The 17,395-nt window shown below is 40.9% G+C and overlaps 3 protein-coding genes across 5 annotated transcripts; 1 reads left to right on the top strand and 2 right to left on the bottom strand.

The window, feature by feature from the left end:
* Positions 1 to 363: 363 nt before the first annotated feature.
* On the bottom strand, positions 364 to 5,155 carry RB195_012588 (uncharacterized protein; the record flags this gene model as incomplete). Of its 2 annotated transcripts, XM_064202025.1 has the most annotated exons (7): positions 364 to 438; positions 1,268 to 1,382; positions 1,811 to 1,910; positions 1,965 to 2,131; positions 3,468 to 3,592; positions 4,811 to 4,911; positions 5,134 to 5,155. In XM_064202025.1, 7 exons carry the CDS (start codon positions 5,153 to 5,155, stop codon positions 364 to 366), a joined length of 705 nt encoding a protein of 234 aa, XP_064057906.1. The 2 variants fall into 2 exon arrangements, with proteins under 2 accessions (XP_064057906.1, XP_064057907.1); XM_064202026.1 differs by lacking the exon at positions 5,134 to 5,155 and having other exon boundaries at positions 4,811 to 4,924.
* Positions 5,156 to 5,691: 536 nt separating this feature from the next.
* On the bottom strand, positions 5,692 to 11,584 carry RB195_012587 (uncharacterized protein; the record flags this gene model as incomplete). 2 transcript variants are annotated; one of them, XM_064202024.1, is made up of 8 exons in its annotated part: positions 9,056 to 9,190; positions 9,261 to 9,311; positions 9,369 to 9,484; positions 9,560 to 9,629; positions 9,683 to 9,809; positions 11,208 to 11,298; positions 11,377 to 11,424; positions 11,488 to 11,584. In XM_064202024.1, 8 exons carry the CDS (start codon positions 11,582 to 11,584, stop codon positions 9,056 to 9,058), a joined length of 735 nt encoding a protein of 244 aa, XP_064057904.1. The 2 variants fall into 2 exon arrangements, with proteins under 2 accessions (XP_064057905.1, XP_064057904.1); XM_064202023.1 differs by lacking the exons at positions 11,208 to 11,298; positions 11,377 to 11,424; positions 11,488 to 11,584 and adding exons at positions 5,692 to 5,751; positions 10,048 to 10,226 and having other exon boundaries at positions 9,077 to 9,190.
* Positions 11,585 to 12,644: 1,060 nt separating this feature from the next.
* RB195_012586 (uncharacterized protein) lies at positions 12,645 to 17,354 on the top strand (the record flags this gene model as incomplete). Its single annotated transcript, XM_064202022.1, has 13 exons — positions 12,645 to 12,662; positions 13,932 to 13,986; positions 14,098 to 14,237; positions 15,350 to 15,447; positions 15,507 to 15,633; positions 15,693 to 15,784; positions 15,861 to 15,952; positions 16,124 to 16,211; positions 16,279 to 16,354; positions 16,414 to 16,563; positions 16,836 to 16,934; positions 16,987 to 17,075; positions 17,258 to 17,354. The coding sequence occupies 13 exons, from the start codon at positions 12,645 to 12,647 to the stop codon at positions 17,352 to 17,354; spliced, it is 1,221 nt and encodes a 406-aa protein (XP_064057903.1).
* Positions 17,355 to 17,395: the final 41 nt, after the last annotated feature.

Raw genomic sequence — 17,395 nt, 5'->3', positions numbered from 1 at the left:
TTTACTTCAAGAAATTCGGAGAATGTGCATGACTGTTTTAGAAATCACCTGTTCGATAGTTCCAAATAAAACTCCCTCAATGTCGCTGTCAGTTTAGTGGTAGCTGCAAATTATACGCTTCGCTTTAAGATTAGCTAGAGAATTTGATATTCAAACGATGTTTTGTAATGCTATAATGGGACAATGTTGTAATTTCCTTAGGATACCCACGTAACTTAAGCGGATGTGACAGCCTAATGTAATTATCCGCATCTTTGTCAGGGTGTGACGTCTTTGAGCGTATCCAAGCCCATTCTTTTCGATCTTCAGCTTGAGCTCGGATAGAACCTATCTATCCGTCGCTATTCCATAATATGGGAAACTTCACGTCTCAACTGAACCGCCTGTAACACCAAGTATCCTGAGACCTTCTTTTCCACCTCCGTCCAAAACTTTCTTCTGAACGAGGAGGCCTTTTCTAGAGCATCAGGATGCCTGGGAGCATCCTCAGGACGACGTGGCAAGATAATCAGACGATTTCCTCATGATATGACCAAAGAAGTGAAGACGTCTTGTCCACCGTCAGCGGTGATATAGAAGCTGAAGCTCAACGATGAATTCGTTGGTGATGAGGGTCGGCCATAGGCACTCGGTCAATGAGATAGATCCCGAATTGGTTTTAACTCATCTCTTCTGAGTATATACATACATATCGTAGCTGGGTAGTGTAGCTTTTAGAGGTTGCGGATCCTGCACGATCGATCGGAGGTTCGAGTCCGCCGTAGTGCTCACCAAGCCTTTCATTTCTTTCGCGGAGCGATTAACGCCAGACACTTTATCCTTTTATATATCGTAGCTGCCATCGTTTTTCAGACATGAGTTTCAGACATTAGCGGTCATTAACATTACTGCGACGCTTTGAGTAAACTTGAAATAATTTTAGATTACTCAAATGTTCGCAGGTGTTCTGTTGAAGTGTGGCGCGTTCATGGAATTTTCGTGTTATTCGTGATACTGCTACTCCTTGAAGTGCTTTCAAGTTGACTCATCTGAGATACGATTTGCAAAGAAACTACTGCGGGAATCTTTTTCTTTTTTTGACACCAATGAGCCAAAGGAAATCAAGATATGAAATGATTTTTCGTGTTTTTTTAAACAATGTGTACAGACTATAAACAAATTATGAAAACATAAAACAAAACCACAAAGATATAACAGCAGTTACACAAGAAAAGATGAGAGAACCTGAACATCTAATATTCATCTCTTGGATGCATGTCGGACTAACTTCTTGCGCTCTTTGTGCAACGTTTGTCGCTGCTCCACATGCTGCTACACCAGCATCGACTGAGCACTGCGCACTAAGAGACTCCTTCAAGCATTCCACTGCCTTTATAGCTCGTCTGAAATTCAGAACAAAGAAGAACTTAAAGAACTATAAAGGCATTACCCCACGAATCTGGAATGGTAGGGATTTCCTGTGGAGTATTCCTATTCGGGATAGTAGATTATGAAGAGGAGGGTGATTCCGTTCATTTCTTCTAATTGCCGTAGAAAACGGACAGGAAGATACGGCTTCGAGCGTTCCGGCGCACCATTTTCTACAAGGTATTGGACTGGAGCGCGCCAGCCTTGCGCACGCGCCGCATCTTCCGGGCCGTTTTTTACGGCAATTAGAAAGAAATGGCGTTGAATGCTCTCGAGAGGCAATAGGAACCACACCATAATCTGCTATCCCTTATACGAATACTCCAACTGAAATCCGCACCACCTCAGATTCGTGGTACGCTGCCTTTAACAGTTACTTCTATCCGAACGAGGCGCAACTAACGTGCACATATCCGGTTCAGGCGGTAGACACGTGTTGATTCTTTGTGTAAGAGGTTGAGCGTTGAATGCCCTCGAGAGGCAATCGTGGTTAGCGAGGAAGACTTAAAATTTCGCGTAAGAGAAAAAGAAAAGATGACACCAATGTTAACTCGTACGCGGTTTGCCTGCTCCACAAGCGTATTCAAAGAATGCGTGATTCTGGACGTAGGCGACGGCTTCCTCGTTCACTTTACCATACCACTGCGTGAATCTCTCGAATACTGGAATCGATATGCAGTCATAGGAAACCAGTCGTAGACAAACCATTAGTTCATCGAAGTCCCTGAATTACCGTTGTTTCTTGTTGGATTTGAAGATAATCCTGGTGGCAATCATAGTTGCATAGTTAAAGCAAAGCTAAAGCTAAAGCAGCGGGTATCAAGGCATGAACAGGTTGTGTGATGGATATAAACCCGGTAATATGGAGCTGGTTCATGAACAATACGTTTTTTTCAGTTTTTCCGCTACTCAACCTCTACTGTTTTCGTTCTTATTGGAATTGAATACGTTTTGAAAGTAGTTTGCCTAACTATTGTAGAAATGATGTAACTAAGTGCTAAAAATGAAGAATATGTACGCTACCTCTCTCAGTGCTGTTTGCATAGAGTTCCCAAACGAGTTGTCCTCGTCTTGAGTTGAATTAGACTCATACAAATCGTTTTGAATTGGGGTACGGGGAAGGTTTCACTTTCTTTCAGAATATAACGACTTGACTGTCTCACCACAAATGTTTTATGCCTGCATTGTTTTTATTTCCCCTACCCAGGAAAAATTCAAAATTCGGCCTCAGTAGTGGGAGTAGTGGGCCTCAGTAATCTTTTTTTTTGTTTTTTTTTTTGCGTAACAATGGTGTATGTGGATAAATCAATGAAGGCTCATTGATAGGCTGCCTTCATTGGTTTATCCACATAGGCTGCTTTCATTTTTCCATGAAATTGAAATCTATTCATGAATTTCCATGAATAGATTGAAGTAGGAGTGTAATTTGCGAATGCGACCGTAATCATGCAATTCTTCCCAGAAATCCCACAAAAACGTGTGAAACAGACTTGTGTGACCCAGACCCCCCAACGACACAACTTCTTACGAGCAATAGAACGACGACAACCGAAACAGGTCTACGATTGTAAGGATTGTTCAGCTTCTACAGCCTACAGGTTATTTTAGTCATATTAGTTGAATTGAGAATGTTGGACAACGACGACACATAGGCTGTAGCCCCAATGCACTCCGGTCGTTGACGTCGATGTTGTATGATGCCTACGGTATGTGAATACGAACATAATACTCCCCTGACATATTTTTACGCAGATTCGCGCTTTCGAATGTTTCGAATGTCATCAACCGCACGAATTAAATATTATACCTTCTTATCCAGCCAGGATGATTAAGCTAACAATCACCACGTCGACGACTATTCTATTCCAGAAAGAGAGCATGAGTCAGCGAGAACACATATGAATTTCCTTCTTTCCAGCCACACAAACGTTAGTGGATATCGTAAAAACTTAGGCCGGTTTTGTGGCGGATTAACTGATGTTGCACTCTTCAGGGATTAGTACTGATGCACGCGATAGTGGATGAAAGATAAAATAGGCAGCTGGTACTTTGTTCCTTACCGGCATATATTGGCAAGAGGCATGCTCTTCAACTGTGCGTCTATATGTTCGTATCCTGGTAAGTAGTGAGGCCCGGAATGAATTCCATACTTCTCAAGATAAGTGACATAACAGTCATGCACAGTCTGAAAATTTTCGAACTATTTGAATAGGAACGAATTTTCAAGACAACATTGGACAAATTTTTCCTTGAAAAGCAGATTGGTACAGTCCAAATCTCAAGGAATGAAGAAAATATTTGGAAAATTTGTACCGACTATAGAAACTCAATGGATAGAACAAATTGCAAAAAAAAAGAATTATGACGTGCCGAAAACGTTGATGCAGTATTCGCATCAAACTATTGGAGAAGATTAACAGAAGCAGAAATGAATAGATAAAGTTGATATTCAATGAAGAATCAGGGAAATGTTCCCTTTGTCATAAAAAGTTCAGCTCATTGCGGAGATAGTTTAGCCCGAGTTTGACAGTGGAAAAAGAACGGACGAGGTGAAATACGTACAGTTTATGATGGACCAGACGTTCAGGAATGAAGCGTCAAAAATACTATATATGTATATGAGGGCGGGTGTAGTACAGTCTGTAAGAGCTTCGGCTCTGGCTGCACGAATGCCAGACTGTCAGCAGACTCATCTGGGAGGATAAAAATGCTGCGTTGAGCTCTCGCCTCCGCAAGTCGTTGTAAGTCGTACGGGCGTTCATAAAAGGAGAGAATGCCGCAAAACTAAAACTGAGCGAGCTACTTGGAGCGCATAATCCAAATACAACGTCAAATGTTTTTCTCTGGGAATTCGATTAGAAACTCAAGTTTGACGGTGACCACCCGCAAAAATCCCGAGGTATTGCCCAGGTATCCTTGAACACTGTAGGGTCGAGTGCCCAGGATGTGAAAATTTGAAAAACGGTAGTACTGTATTGTATATGAAGGGGACAAAGTTAAACTACAGAGGCACTGTCACTATCTTCATATCATCTTGAAAAATATTCCTATAAACCCGTTTTGGCAGTTGCAATAGAAGCCCGGGTCTAAAAAGCTCCGAAAATTTCGGCGGAAAATCCAACTATTCTGCGGATAAGTTCTGGACAGCATGGATATAGAATATCGAGATGTCTTTAGTCTGACCGAGGACAGAGTCTCGAAAATTTCTCTCTTTGCATAGGAGCTGAATCCAATTTCACCGCCTCAGATATTATGACTCGTTGAGGTTTTCAAGAAATAGAAAAGGGAAAACAGATTTGAAGGTATGAAGTTTGAAGGCAAGGCAATAAATAGAGAGGAATAATTAACATGAGACAGACTAACTAATAACTGAGACAAGGCTTTAGAGACAATACCCGCTAACCTGCGGAGTTGTGCAGTACGGCTCGTTGGAGAACCGCTTTTGTGGTCCAACCGGAGGAGGAACGACAAACTGTTCATTTGTGACAGTGAGTATTACTGCGGCTGCAAAGAACATGACTTGAAAAGTACTGAAAGATCGTAATCTGTATTATCTCTAGACTAGCGGCCATGAATCTACGCACATAACTCCACGAATCACGAAATCTGGAACACTATATGAAATCTCAAAAAATTGAGATGAAACTGCTTCCTTTCCAAGGACCTAAGTCTTTATGTCTTCACAAACTATCTCCAAAAGACTTCAACCATACAAGTGTAGCTCACCAGTAACGATGGCGATATCCATGACGATCGATGACGGATCGAAAACGTTTAGCCAGTGTTAGAGTCGCTGAAAAGAGGTAAGCCTACGACTGCTGAGTAATCGCAAACTCGTTTATGGGAACTATTGAATCTACATGACGGAAGTTCCACAAAAGAAATGCTGCTAGGAAGAGCATTGCTGCATTTATTCACTATACAGTCCACTGAGGTCATTCACCGTATGGCGTAATAGCTCGGATGCTTTCAACTATACTGGATTGTAAGAGAAAAAGAGTAGTACGGAGAAATCGGTTGAAAGAATCGATGCCACTCAGCACATCATCAGAAGTATGACGGAGTACTCCACGATTTGTGTAAGGTATTCTTCCGTGCTGTTTGCGCAAACTTGACGCATTCACGCCCTCACTCCACACAATACTGTATCATCGTTCAAACACGCCAAGAGGAACATGACTCATTAAGTCCTTTGCGTTGTGTTCACCATGTCCTGCACATTTGCAAATTTATTCAATCGTTAATCTGACAACAACAAACAAACGACTCTTATCGTCAACTGCCCTAGCAGGCATTTGGGCGGACAATCGGGTGAAGTTGAATCTTCCTGTGTGGGAAAATGATCTGCAAAATTAAAATTGAATTGCTGAAAGATGACTATCGATACTGTACTTGAGAATGAGGCTGAATTTTGTCCCAGACGTCTCCGAAAATGATCGAGAATGTCTTCTCAGTGGCTATAGCACTTCATGTTCTGCTGAGGATTTATTTTACATACGCATAATGATTCAAAAAAAAGTTATTTGGCAAGGTTGAGTTGGAAATAAGCGAAAGGCATGTAAGCATCTCATTTCAACTACAGAAAAAGCAGGAGAACTTTGCAGAAGGAACAGCTACATCAATGGTTTCTTTGAGCAGCTCATGGTAATTCTTTGAATCCCATGGGACGTTATGGAAGTAGAATTAGCCAACATTACCAAGTAGGGAACGAGGATTTTAGACTCGAACTCGAAGAACTGATTTAGACATATAATACCATATAACTCTTAGTTTCATCAAAATTTCAATCTTATCTAGCTAACAAATCTATAGAAAATTTATATCGTCCGGAAACAAGATTTTTTGGAAGATCTCTTTATCTTACTTTTGCAGCATTGTAAACGCATGTGTCCTTAGGATAACATAAGTAAAAAAGAAGTTTAATTTCACAAAGACAATCCCGGCTATTTAGGTGTCGTGTTTGAAAATCGGCTGCTTGTCCAGCAATTTTCTGCCGTGATTCATTTTCTGGTACTTTCTGGATAAGCCGCGTCCAAGGACGCATATCAAACGAGGATAAGCAAATCCCCGTAGTCTCCAATCTTCTTGAAAAGAAACGTTTTTTTCGCCCTACAGTCCAATCATTTCATGCACACGAAACCATTTTTGTTCGATGTAGCGCCGTCGGGAAGAGGCTCCGCTGTGGCTGCATGATCGATCAGAGGTTCGATACCGCCCTAATGCCAGTCAAACGTTTCAGCCTCTCCAGGTCGATAAATTGGTAGCAAACTTGTCTGCGGGGATAAAAACACTGACTTAATCTACGTTCCATTCAGTCAGTCCCCGCAAGTCATTGAAGGCCGCACGCACTTCCGTTCCGCGTTCCGCACTGGCGTTCATAAACCTCGAACAGAGTCTAAGTTGGACTTGAACGCGCAGGCGCATCCTCGTAGGGATTGATCATAAACTTTATCCTTTATTCTTAATTTGATTAACCTGTAAAATTTTCCAGGCTTATGTAACTACATTTCTGAGGCTCTCAGGCGTTTCTTTTTTTCTGGATAAACCAACAGGGAGAACATAGGAAGACCAGTTATTTTACATGCTCTTATCAAGTTGTTGATTCATCTGGCAAACATAGCAAACGAAAAAAGCCAAGTGCCTGTTTATGACTATTGAAATGCGCTTTTTGAGCGAAAAATTTGACTCATACTCTAAGTTGAATAGATAGATAATAGATTTCCGGATTTTTCCAATGTACGGGAGAACGGATTGGTAAATATTGTTATTCATGCTTGTGTTGAATCATGCCCCTCACGAACCTCAAACTACTGGAGAACGGAGAACCCAAGGGCTGGTAAAAGTTGTACTTCAAAAACAGCGCCTATAAAAAGCTCTCAGCACCACTAATGTATATATTATGTTGTTCGGATATAAACGAGACTTTCGAAACTTTACGAATTTCAAACAGCAATTTGGACAGTTTTGGTCCCATTTTTGTCTCTTGCTTTTTCCTGTATATTTTACTTTCTTTTTTGTTTATTTTTGATTTCTGTAATATTTTTTCTTATTTCATAGAAATAAAAATTTACTTATTTATTTTTTATTTATTTATTTATTTTTATTTTATTGAAGATGTGATTTCGCGAAGTCAATGCTACAAATGGTTTCAACGCTTTGAAAATGGAAATGAGAGCTTAGAAGACGAAAAACGCCGACGTCGTCCTCAAGTGGTAGACGACGAATAACTGAAGAGTCTGATCCGACAAAAACTACAAGAAAACTTGCCCTAGAGTTCGGATGTTCGAATTCGAGAATTGACGAGCATTTACATACAATCGGGAAGACAAATCAGTGCGGCAAATGGGTTCCTCATAAGCTGAGTGATGAAAATAAAGCTGTCCGTAAATCGAGAAAAAAAAATCGAAGAGTTGGGCTAGAAAGTTTTACCGCATCCACCGTATAGTCCGGACTTGGCTCCTTCGGGCTGCCATCTATTTCGATCGATGCATCAAGGATTGTCGGAGAAAAACTTCAACAACATTGACGAAGTCCGATCTTTGGTCGCATCATACTTCGACTCACAGCCAACCAAATTCTTTGAGGACGGCATCCACAACCTGCATGGTCGATGGCTAAGCGTTGTTGATAGTTGTGGAGAATATTGTTTGGAATAAAGACTTGTTATAAAAAAATATTGTGATATTTGAAAGTTTTAGTCGAAAGTCTCGTTTATATCCGAACGACCTAGTAGAAATGTATATAACACCCAGTGCTTCCACGAAAATGAGGATTCGGATAACCAACCGCTGGGGCTTAAGACGCAGGTTGCAGGTGCCACAGCGAAAACGCGAAATACCCCTCAGAAATCTAGGGACCACATTCACATGGGACCCTATATTATACTACGAAGAACTATTTATATAACATTTAGAAGTGATGTGAGCGCAAAGAATTGCTCTATCCAGTATTTTTAATACTAAACATTTTACGGGGTTTCATTTTATGAACCTTTTGACGTAAAGAGTTGCGTTGTTGGGTATTCTGGATAATAACTGATCTGCTACTCGTTACCATTCCCTAACACAGTGATGAGCAAACGGTTTTCCTGGGTATCTGGCACATATTTTTTGGTTTTTTTTTGTGCGCGTTGAAAGTTTGACAACATTGTCGGACAATCTCCCAAAAAACATGGTTATTGTGCCCGAAGTCCGTTAAAACTACATTAGGACTCTACCTATTACTAGATGGGACCTAGCATCGAGATAGAGCGTTGTCTCTAATGAATTTATTGCACAGTCAATTCAAACCCAGCGAATTTGGCAACCAAGATGCTGAGGTTATCTGATTTAGTGGTCGGCCACCTTGGCAAATCCGATTAAAACGGATCGGAACATGTTGCTATGCTGTGTTAGTGAAGAAAATCCTCTTATTCTCTTTTCAGAGGCCAATCACAGGAAAGACGGCAAAAGAGAGTGCCTCAATACTTGTATTTTGAGTAAAAAAAGAGACATCAGTGAAATATCCGTTGTGTTGTCAACCCACATCGACAAACGGTACTCTTCCACTTATACAAAAAGCGAAAATAAGAGGAATTTGAAAGTCATCCAGGAATTACACGTGGTGAAGATACTCTCTCTCAACTCTCAGAGCCTCAACTGATTATTACTTAAGTGAAGATAACGTTCACCTTAAGCGCTTCTTCTCTGCGTCTCCGCGATGCTGCCGCTTCTTTCCGAAGATAAGCGCACATGAGGAGCCAAAGAATGAGGACGACCACGGTTATCACGCATCCATAGAAAATCTTTTTAAAAAATACTTGCAGATTTCATAACGGTTATGAGTTTAAATGAGCAGCTAACTCTCAAACTGACTTGTTCTCGGATCCTGAAGTATTCCGCAGAAAATGCACTGTCGGATGGTTTCTTGAAAAAAAAAAGTTTCTGTTGAGAAAATAAGAGAATTAGCAACTCATGACATACCCAACGATAGTAGCTGACGTCTCCCCATGAATAAGACATGTAGTATTTGCGAATATTCTCAATCAGCAGATCATTATAGTTTTTAAGGATTTCTCTTGCTCCATATTGAGTTTTATCTGCGGCAATATGTCAGCATGAAAGAAAAAAATGACAAAGAAAATCCTACAACTTCCAAGACGTTCACTATCTACCGGTTGGGGTTTTTTCTTCATGTGGAGTTCCTGTGCATGCCTTGAAACATCGTTCAACATCGATATTGCCCTAGATGTGCTTTCCATCCGTTTTAAGAAGCTTACGATTTAAACGTTTTTAACCTTTCTTCGAACGTAACACCAGGGACCGGGATTGGTCATCTTCATAATGTCCTTAAGAGGATGTTCAGGAGCCAGATCCAAGCGACGACATTTGTTGTGAAGCATAACTTCTTCGGCTTTTGCAATCCTGAATAGGCCCTAGTCAGGCCTTAGTCGGTCATATTAACCAATCCTCTTGAATTGAATTTTTCAGTTAGAACATAGCAAGAACCATCATGTTACAGTATCGATGGTAACACTTTTAGGGGAAAATTCGGTCTTGCATGGTTGGATTCTTTCCGTTCCACAACGACAAATTATTCTTAACCCAGTTCAATAAGACAATTGGATAACGAGAAGTCCTCATAATCCTTGTCACCTGCCACCTGTGCTTCCGGTGCTCGTCGATTTGCTCAAGCGCGTGACAGCAATGCTCCCGTCTACCCTGATCACGCGTAAGGATCGCCCAGTAGTCGTTCTTCTCCCGAACAAAGGACTCCACGAGCACGAGTGTTTTCCTTCGAAGCGCTTTGTAACGAAGTCTAACCATTGGGTCGACAGTCATACTGGGGTCGTGTGGTGTTCAGTCGCTCATGGTTCTGGTCCTACTATCAGAGGCAGCATAGCAGGAATCTGACGTGGTGAGGGAATCCGTGGGAAAAACTGGAGAATACGGGATCCGCTGTATCTCCTTTCATTCCTCACTAATCGTCGTAAAACACGGCGTGGAAACCGTTTTAGTTTCTACAACGCGCATCTTTGTATACCTTCCCGTCCCTTCAGCAGCCTTTTTCATTGCTTTTACTTGAGTAGGCTGCGGAAAAGGTCCCATTAATCTTCGACCGCTCACACGTGTGGATGGACTGCGTACACGAAGGTCGCGCGTTGCAACTGAAGTCGTACTGAAAAACGGCGTCTTCCACGGCGTTTTTTTAAATGACGATTAATGAGAGATGGGGCGCACGGCTCGGATCCAGCAATCTACAACTCCATCTCTAGCTTTTCCCCCGGATTCGCTCATCACATCAGATTGGTGGTATGCTGCGTTTAAACTAAAAGTTATACTGTGACTTCCAAGGAAAAAAGTCCAAGAACTTTTAAAATCGTTGCAGAAGTTTTTTCCCCGTCTGCGAATGTGATATAAGTTAACCATGTGTGGTTGTGTTGTTCGAAAAATAAAATTTTTACTACTTTTTTTTACTACTTACTTACTTTACTACTTACTTTTTACGACTTACTATGTCTAATGGAGAGATCATTGGCTGAGGTATGTTCGTTCCTAATTGAAACTAAATGGCCAAGGCATTGAGAACTGTTCGTTTCGACCCTGTTTACCTTTCTTCAACTTGTTTTTTCGTCCTTCAAATAAATCATAGGAGGGAAGCTTAGAATTTCGCACTTTCTGTACAGGCGAGCGTTTTTATAACTCGGTTTTAGAGAAGAAAGTTGGCATGGAAAATATTTCAGGAATGCACACAAGTACATAGATACAAAATACATAGACTCACTAACTGTATCAACCTCAGAAATACGAGAAATTATTTGCCTTGTCTGGTAGTCTCGCAATTTTTCAGGTTTATCGCCGAGATCCTTAACGATGCTCTCGTAAACCTCCTTCCACACGAGACAATTCTCTCCTTTCACGGTGTGGCTACGATCACCCAAATAATATAATCAAATTATTCCATTTGAGAATTAATTATGAACAAGATTACCTAAATATAAGTAGGTAGCGAAATCGGACTTTAAGATGCAGCCAGCCCCTGAAGATAACAATGTTATTTACTTAACTATTTACACGGAATACAAAAGTAATAGTGCTATACTTGTTTCGTCACTGCTCTCGTAGTAGAGTTCACCATCGTACAGCGCACCACTACAAGCATAAAAAATGGCAAAACAAATCAGCAGTAGGACACACATTGGGATGATGAGGATCTTGAACCTCGTAGAAAAGTATGAGTTCAACCTCACCTTTAGGTCTGAGAGATAAGCATTCTTTGGGGTGTCGTGGACAGAATCGAAACGTTGGCAAGACGTAGAACACACGTCGAAGGCAGCGTATCACGACTTTGACGTGATCCGGAAACTATAGTGGAGGTGTAGAGTTTGGGTAATGGGTCGTGGAACTCAACCTGGTTCCGCTCATTCTTCCTGAATCGTCGTAAAAGAAGGCATGTAAGATGCCGTTTTTTATGAGGATTTCGGTTGCGACGCGTCACCCTTCAGCAGGCGCCGCATCGAAATGCGAGCGGTCGAAAGCCAGTGAGTTATCCTTGACTACCTATTCAAGGGAGACATATGAATAGGTTGGTGAGGGGACCGGAGCGTGTACCTAGAGGCGTGTTCTAAAGTACCTCGTAGGGATGCGCCCTCACGTTCACTTCAGTTCAGAATCGTTTGAGGTTTACGAACGCGCAACGGTAACCTATACAAATGACTTGCGGGGTCTAGCCGATGCATTAAGACAGTGTTTTTGTCCACACAGAAAAGTCTGGTGCCAGCTTATCGACCCCGGAGGAATGAAAGGCCTGATATGCGCGGGGGCGGAATCGAACCTCCGATCGATCCGAAGTACAAGAAAAAAAAACCGGCGCATGCAAAATGAAAAATGTGTTTTACCCTTAAATGTGCTCAATAGACAAGAGTATTGTTGAATTCCTGTTATTAGAAATTTTCCACTTAAAAAATATTGACTCCAAAACGATCCGCCCTCTTTGTTGTAAAGCGAAAAATAAAAAACGCAACGTGTAGTTGATTCATGAAGCTATTGTGATAAATCACAAGTGGCGATGGGCCTAACGGAAGTCCACATTTACTGTAGCTGAACACAATAGTTTGTCAGTAATATTGTAAATTTCGAAATTTTCTCCACTGAAATTGAATGGATTTGCGTCATGCACAATTTTTTTTCTTATTAGTGCTTCAATAAAACGGGCTCACGTTTGCATATTCTACCATTAGTTGACTTCAACTCGCAGCGATGGCGGTCGTTATCCTGGTAAGTCACGGATAGTTTCAACCGGTATGTACTCTTTAATCTGATTAGTATAAAGTTATTTCCGATCAGAGTTGTGAAGGATGTACAGCAACTGTAAAAATGATTCTCCTGGTTCCATGAGTTGTTCTCCATAATTCAACAGGATACTAACTTTGAAGTCTTAAACACTTTGCCCAGTAGAGATACGGTGAAGTAGCTTGACTATGACGGATATCGCTTCTATCCTAGATTTCCGATGTGGCATTCCTTAACAGCATCCTATTAGGACCTAAATTTAAATATATCGCATTTCGTTCCGAGTTGGTTGAGTAGATTAATAAATAAATAGATAAATAAATAATAAATAAGAATTCCCTTTGTTCTTATGCTCCTCCACCCTCTTCTTAGCCACCCTCGATTGGAGCTCTGTGTCGTTCTTGTTATGAGGCTTTCGTGACGACACAACCCTATCCACTTGTAAGGTTATTGAGATGAGTTACGCGGCGTTTAGAGCTTTCACCGCCGTTGTTGCCCCCGCTATGACGCGGGTCCTATCTGCCAGGGAGAACATCAAAAATCTGCGCAAATTTTTCCTTTGAAGAAGCTTGGACCAGTTCGGTTTGCTATTCAAAATTCCAAGCGTTTGTACGCATGCTGTTACAATTTTCCACAGATTTCTAACTTTTCCACAGATGACTGGATGACATTCCTGTACAGTTAGAGCTGGCTTCCGGCCTAACCAGGATGTAAAACGATGGTTCCACCACGCAAACGTCAACTGTAAAAGGGAATGCATTGAGAGACAGCTGAACGAATATTTTGTTCCTCGAATGTGATCGACATTTGTCTCCCAACCAATGATTGTTCATTCTTTTCATCCCAAATACTGGATAAGAAAGGACTATTTGTACCATAGCTGGGAAAAGCTCCGACCGCGACTTCACGGTCGGTGGTTCCAAACCGTCTCAGGCCAATCGAGGCTTTCATCCTTTTCTAGTCGATGAATTGGTCAGACTCGTCTGGAAAAATAAAAATAGTGATTTGATACATGGGCAGCCCCAAACACTTTATAATCATGATATTGAAGAAATAAGGGGAATAAAAAGTGGAGTGGTGTATATTTTTAAAATTTTTTCTCAATTTAAGTATAGTGAATATTGTTTCTTGCAACCAAACCTCAATTACAATAGTTTTCTTTACAAACTGTTCACATATTGCGATGTCCATCAAAGAATTCGTAGTCTATTGATTATCCTGGGTGTATTCACTAACACATCTTTTTTTTTGCAGGGTGTTATTATCAGTGCCTTGTCCCTGACAACTACAGATGCTGCTGCAATGTCAAGTTAGTTTAATAGTTTGGTTGGAAGTTCTTCTTCACGAAGCAGAAATCGTAACTATTCTCGAGATGATGGAATAGAAATAGAAAATAAGTTACCTAACCAACCTCATTCAGGTAGCAGAAATTCACTAATTAGCGATAAATGGAGAGACATAGTTCTGAGCCTTCACAATGAATTTCGTAGAACACTCGCAAAGGGAGATCAAGTTGGCAAAAATGGCAAACTGACGGCTGCTAAAAACATCAATACCTTGGTATGTAGTGTGCTTCTTATGGTGTTATACACCATAAAAAGAATGAGAAAAATGAATAGAAATGGGAATGTAGTCGTACGTAGAGTGTTCGAGAACTCGCATCGCCTTGCATGTGAAATAGCTGAAATGAAGACAAGATGAAGCTTACCTCTATGAAGGTGTAAGGAAGTTTGGCGTTATTATCAAATTGGTCACCTGAATGAGGGAGAAAACCAAAAAACCAAAAAATCCCGTACCTTAAGACTCTACTAGATCTGCAGCGTTTACCAACGTCCACACATTACGAACACCTAGTGGCATTCTTGTCGAAACACAAACACCTGTGGTGGAGCATGTGTTCCTTTCACTGAGAGATAAAATGCTTAACACGAAGTAAGGAGGTGAAGACCCTCTTATACGAGGCCGAAACAACAACGGACGCATCGACGTTGTAGTCCATCTCCATGGGCTCCTCTTCCTCGCAGGTGAACTTTGCTAAATTGAGACAAAATACGGAGTCTACCTATACCTAACCTATTTGGAGCTCATGACTTTTTCTAGGCGGTTTGTACTCCTTCCAACTTTTTGGAGTAGTTGTTGGAAAAGTAGGTGAACAGCTAGGTTTTTTTTTGAGGGAACTTGAAATAGCTTGTAAGGTTTTTAAGTTCATTGGGCAAATTTTCCAGATACACGACCAACACGACATCCTACATACACTCATATATAAATATAGTCGGTTCAAAACGACATGAACTTCCGTGCAGTGGCGTAAGTGGCTGCGGTCGAAGCGGTACTCATCGCTGCAGTCCCACCTCGTTCCTAACCGCTACGCTCCACCGTACCGCTTCGAGCACGTAACAGCACTGAGCATCGTGCCGTTTTGACTCGACCATACTTATGTGTATCCATAGTTTTTGTACCGGGGTTCGCATAAAAATGACCCGTTTTAAAAAAAGAAAAAACAAGAACATGTTTTTTTTTCACTATCAACAGATTGAAATCTGCTAAAGTCAGAAAATACTGTATTAGAAAAAATTCTTCTTTTTGCTCGTTGTTTTTAAAACAGAATTGAACCTTTGTAACATAATTACCAAGTTACCATCGGCTCTTACTGGTCTGCTTTCATCGAACAGCACTGGGACTACAATGCAGAAGAACTGGCTCAACTAGAGGCGGCAAAATGTAGCGCAACCATCACACCACCGCTTAACTACGGATCTATTCAGAGCAAGTAATGGCCTCGATAAAATAATCTTACAATTAAAAAACATTAAATGTTCTTCTTTAAAGGATTTCTGTGAAGAAATCATGTGATGCTATTGTTACAACGCAGACGGAAATAAGGAAATGGTGGGACGATGGCGCAAAAGAGCAAACTGACCAGAACAAAGTTGCTAACAACGATAAGTTTTCTCAAGTAAGTTTCCAGGGAAAAAACACTGTGTAGCAGTATGGAAAAAAATGAGATGCTTATAGATGGCATACGCTGAAACCAGTGCTGTTGCTTGTTCATACTCCACATGCTCTTCTAATACAGAGTTGAATCTGGTCTGCTTCTACAATAAAAAGTAAGGAAGAAATTTTCTCATTTTTTTAATTGAGCTGAGATAAAATGATTACAGCGAAAATGATTACAGATTATAGGGCTCAACAAGCGACTCTCTACGATCCAAATGCTGACGGTTGTACCTGTGCGGGCTGCACCGCCTATCTTTGCCCGTCTACATTCGATCCTGGTGAGAAACTTTTTGGTGGTTATTAATAGCGATAATAAAAAAAAATTCGCTCATTGTTACTCCAGTGTCGTACTATGTTCACAATGTAAGATTGTACTCTTAGTTTTTATCTTGACGGGAGAGCATCTGGTATGCTTTAGCTAGTAATAAATTCATTCCGCAAGGTTGCAGCTGAATTCACGAGTTCGGTATGCCCTACATGCGATCCCTCAACTCAAAAGTTCAGGGAAGCTGCATTGTACTTGCACAATTACTATAGGTGAGTACCGTAGTCTACATACATGATTCCGTCAGTAAAGAGAATTTGAGGAAAGAATAGGGTTCAGGGGGTTGGTGGCTACTGGATGGGCTGAGGACGCAAAGTCAAAATATGCAAAGCCAGCTAAGTCAATGATCCAACTGGTGGGTTTTCTGGTTGTGTCGGCTACTGTTCAAGATACCACTAGTATTTGATTGCGCAGACGTACGACAAGGCGCAAGAAGTTGCTGCAAATGCGTATCTAACCCAAAATAACGATTGCCCCACAGCTCCAGAAGATCCAGGCTACTCTGGAGAGAACTTCTGGACCAGTACCGACTACAAATTGTCTGAAGAAGAGGCTATCGAAAAGGTTAGTACGAAGATTAGTCTACTGTTTTGTGAAATATTTCCTGCATAGGTTGATTTGATTTACGCTTTACCTGATTCTGAGTTTTTCAGGATATAAGAACATTAAACTGAATTTCTAAACTTAAGACTTCTAAGAAAAATCTCTGTCATATCCCAGAGCAAAATTCATTAAAGAAATCCGCATTATGATTGTTATCATGGTTTTTTTTTTTAATTTTCCATATTTATTTTGAAAACCAGTGCAAGAATAACTCTTCCCGACCAACTTTTTAGGCTGTTGAGGATTGGTTTGGTTATCTAAAAACTAGCGGTCTTGGTGACGACGTAACTTACGCAAGCCTCAGTTCTAACCCTGCGAAACAATTAGGAAATGTGAGTTGAACTCCCTCAGTTGACAGAGGCAAACAGAAATTTCCCTTCGCAGGTGATCCATGACAAGGCAACTTCTGTTGGTTGCGCTGTTAAAGCCTGCCAAAAGGCTGGAGTTATCGTTGTTGACTGTCGCTACGATCCGTATGTTATTTCTAGATTCCGGGAGAAGTATTGATGTAACGAGATTTTCTTCTCAATAATACTTAAGAGTCTTCCGGTTTTCTATTTTGTTTTTCGTAACAAGAAGTTGATAATGATTTGCATTATCCTCAAAAATTTCCTTGTGAACATTTATTACAAATTTCTGTCACTAGCAATTTCAGCAAATTAACAACTGGCAAAATCTACGAGACAGGAACGACGTGCAGCTCTTGTGGTTCCAACAAAAAATGCTCATCTCTCAACGGACTTTGCGCCTGAGTGAAATTTCCGACAGATTATCCTCAGTATCTGCCTTATTA

The sequence above is a fragment of the Necator americanus genome, chromosome V, assembly GCF_031761385.1.
Source record: "Necator americanus strain Aroian chromosome V, whole genome shotgun sequence".
Classification (NCBI taxonomy): domain Eukaryota; kingdom Metazoa; phylum Nematoda; class Chromadorea; order Rhabditida; family Ancylostomatidae; genus Necator; species Necator americanus.
The sequence above is the reverse complement of the archived record's forward strand: the minus strand, read 5'-3'. Positions and strand labels throughout refer to the sequence as shown.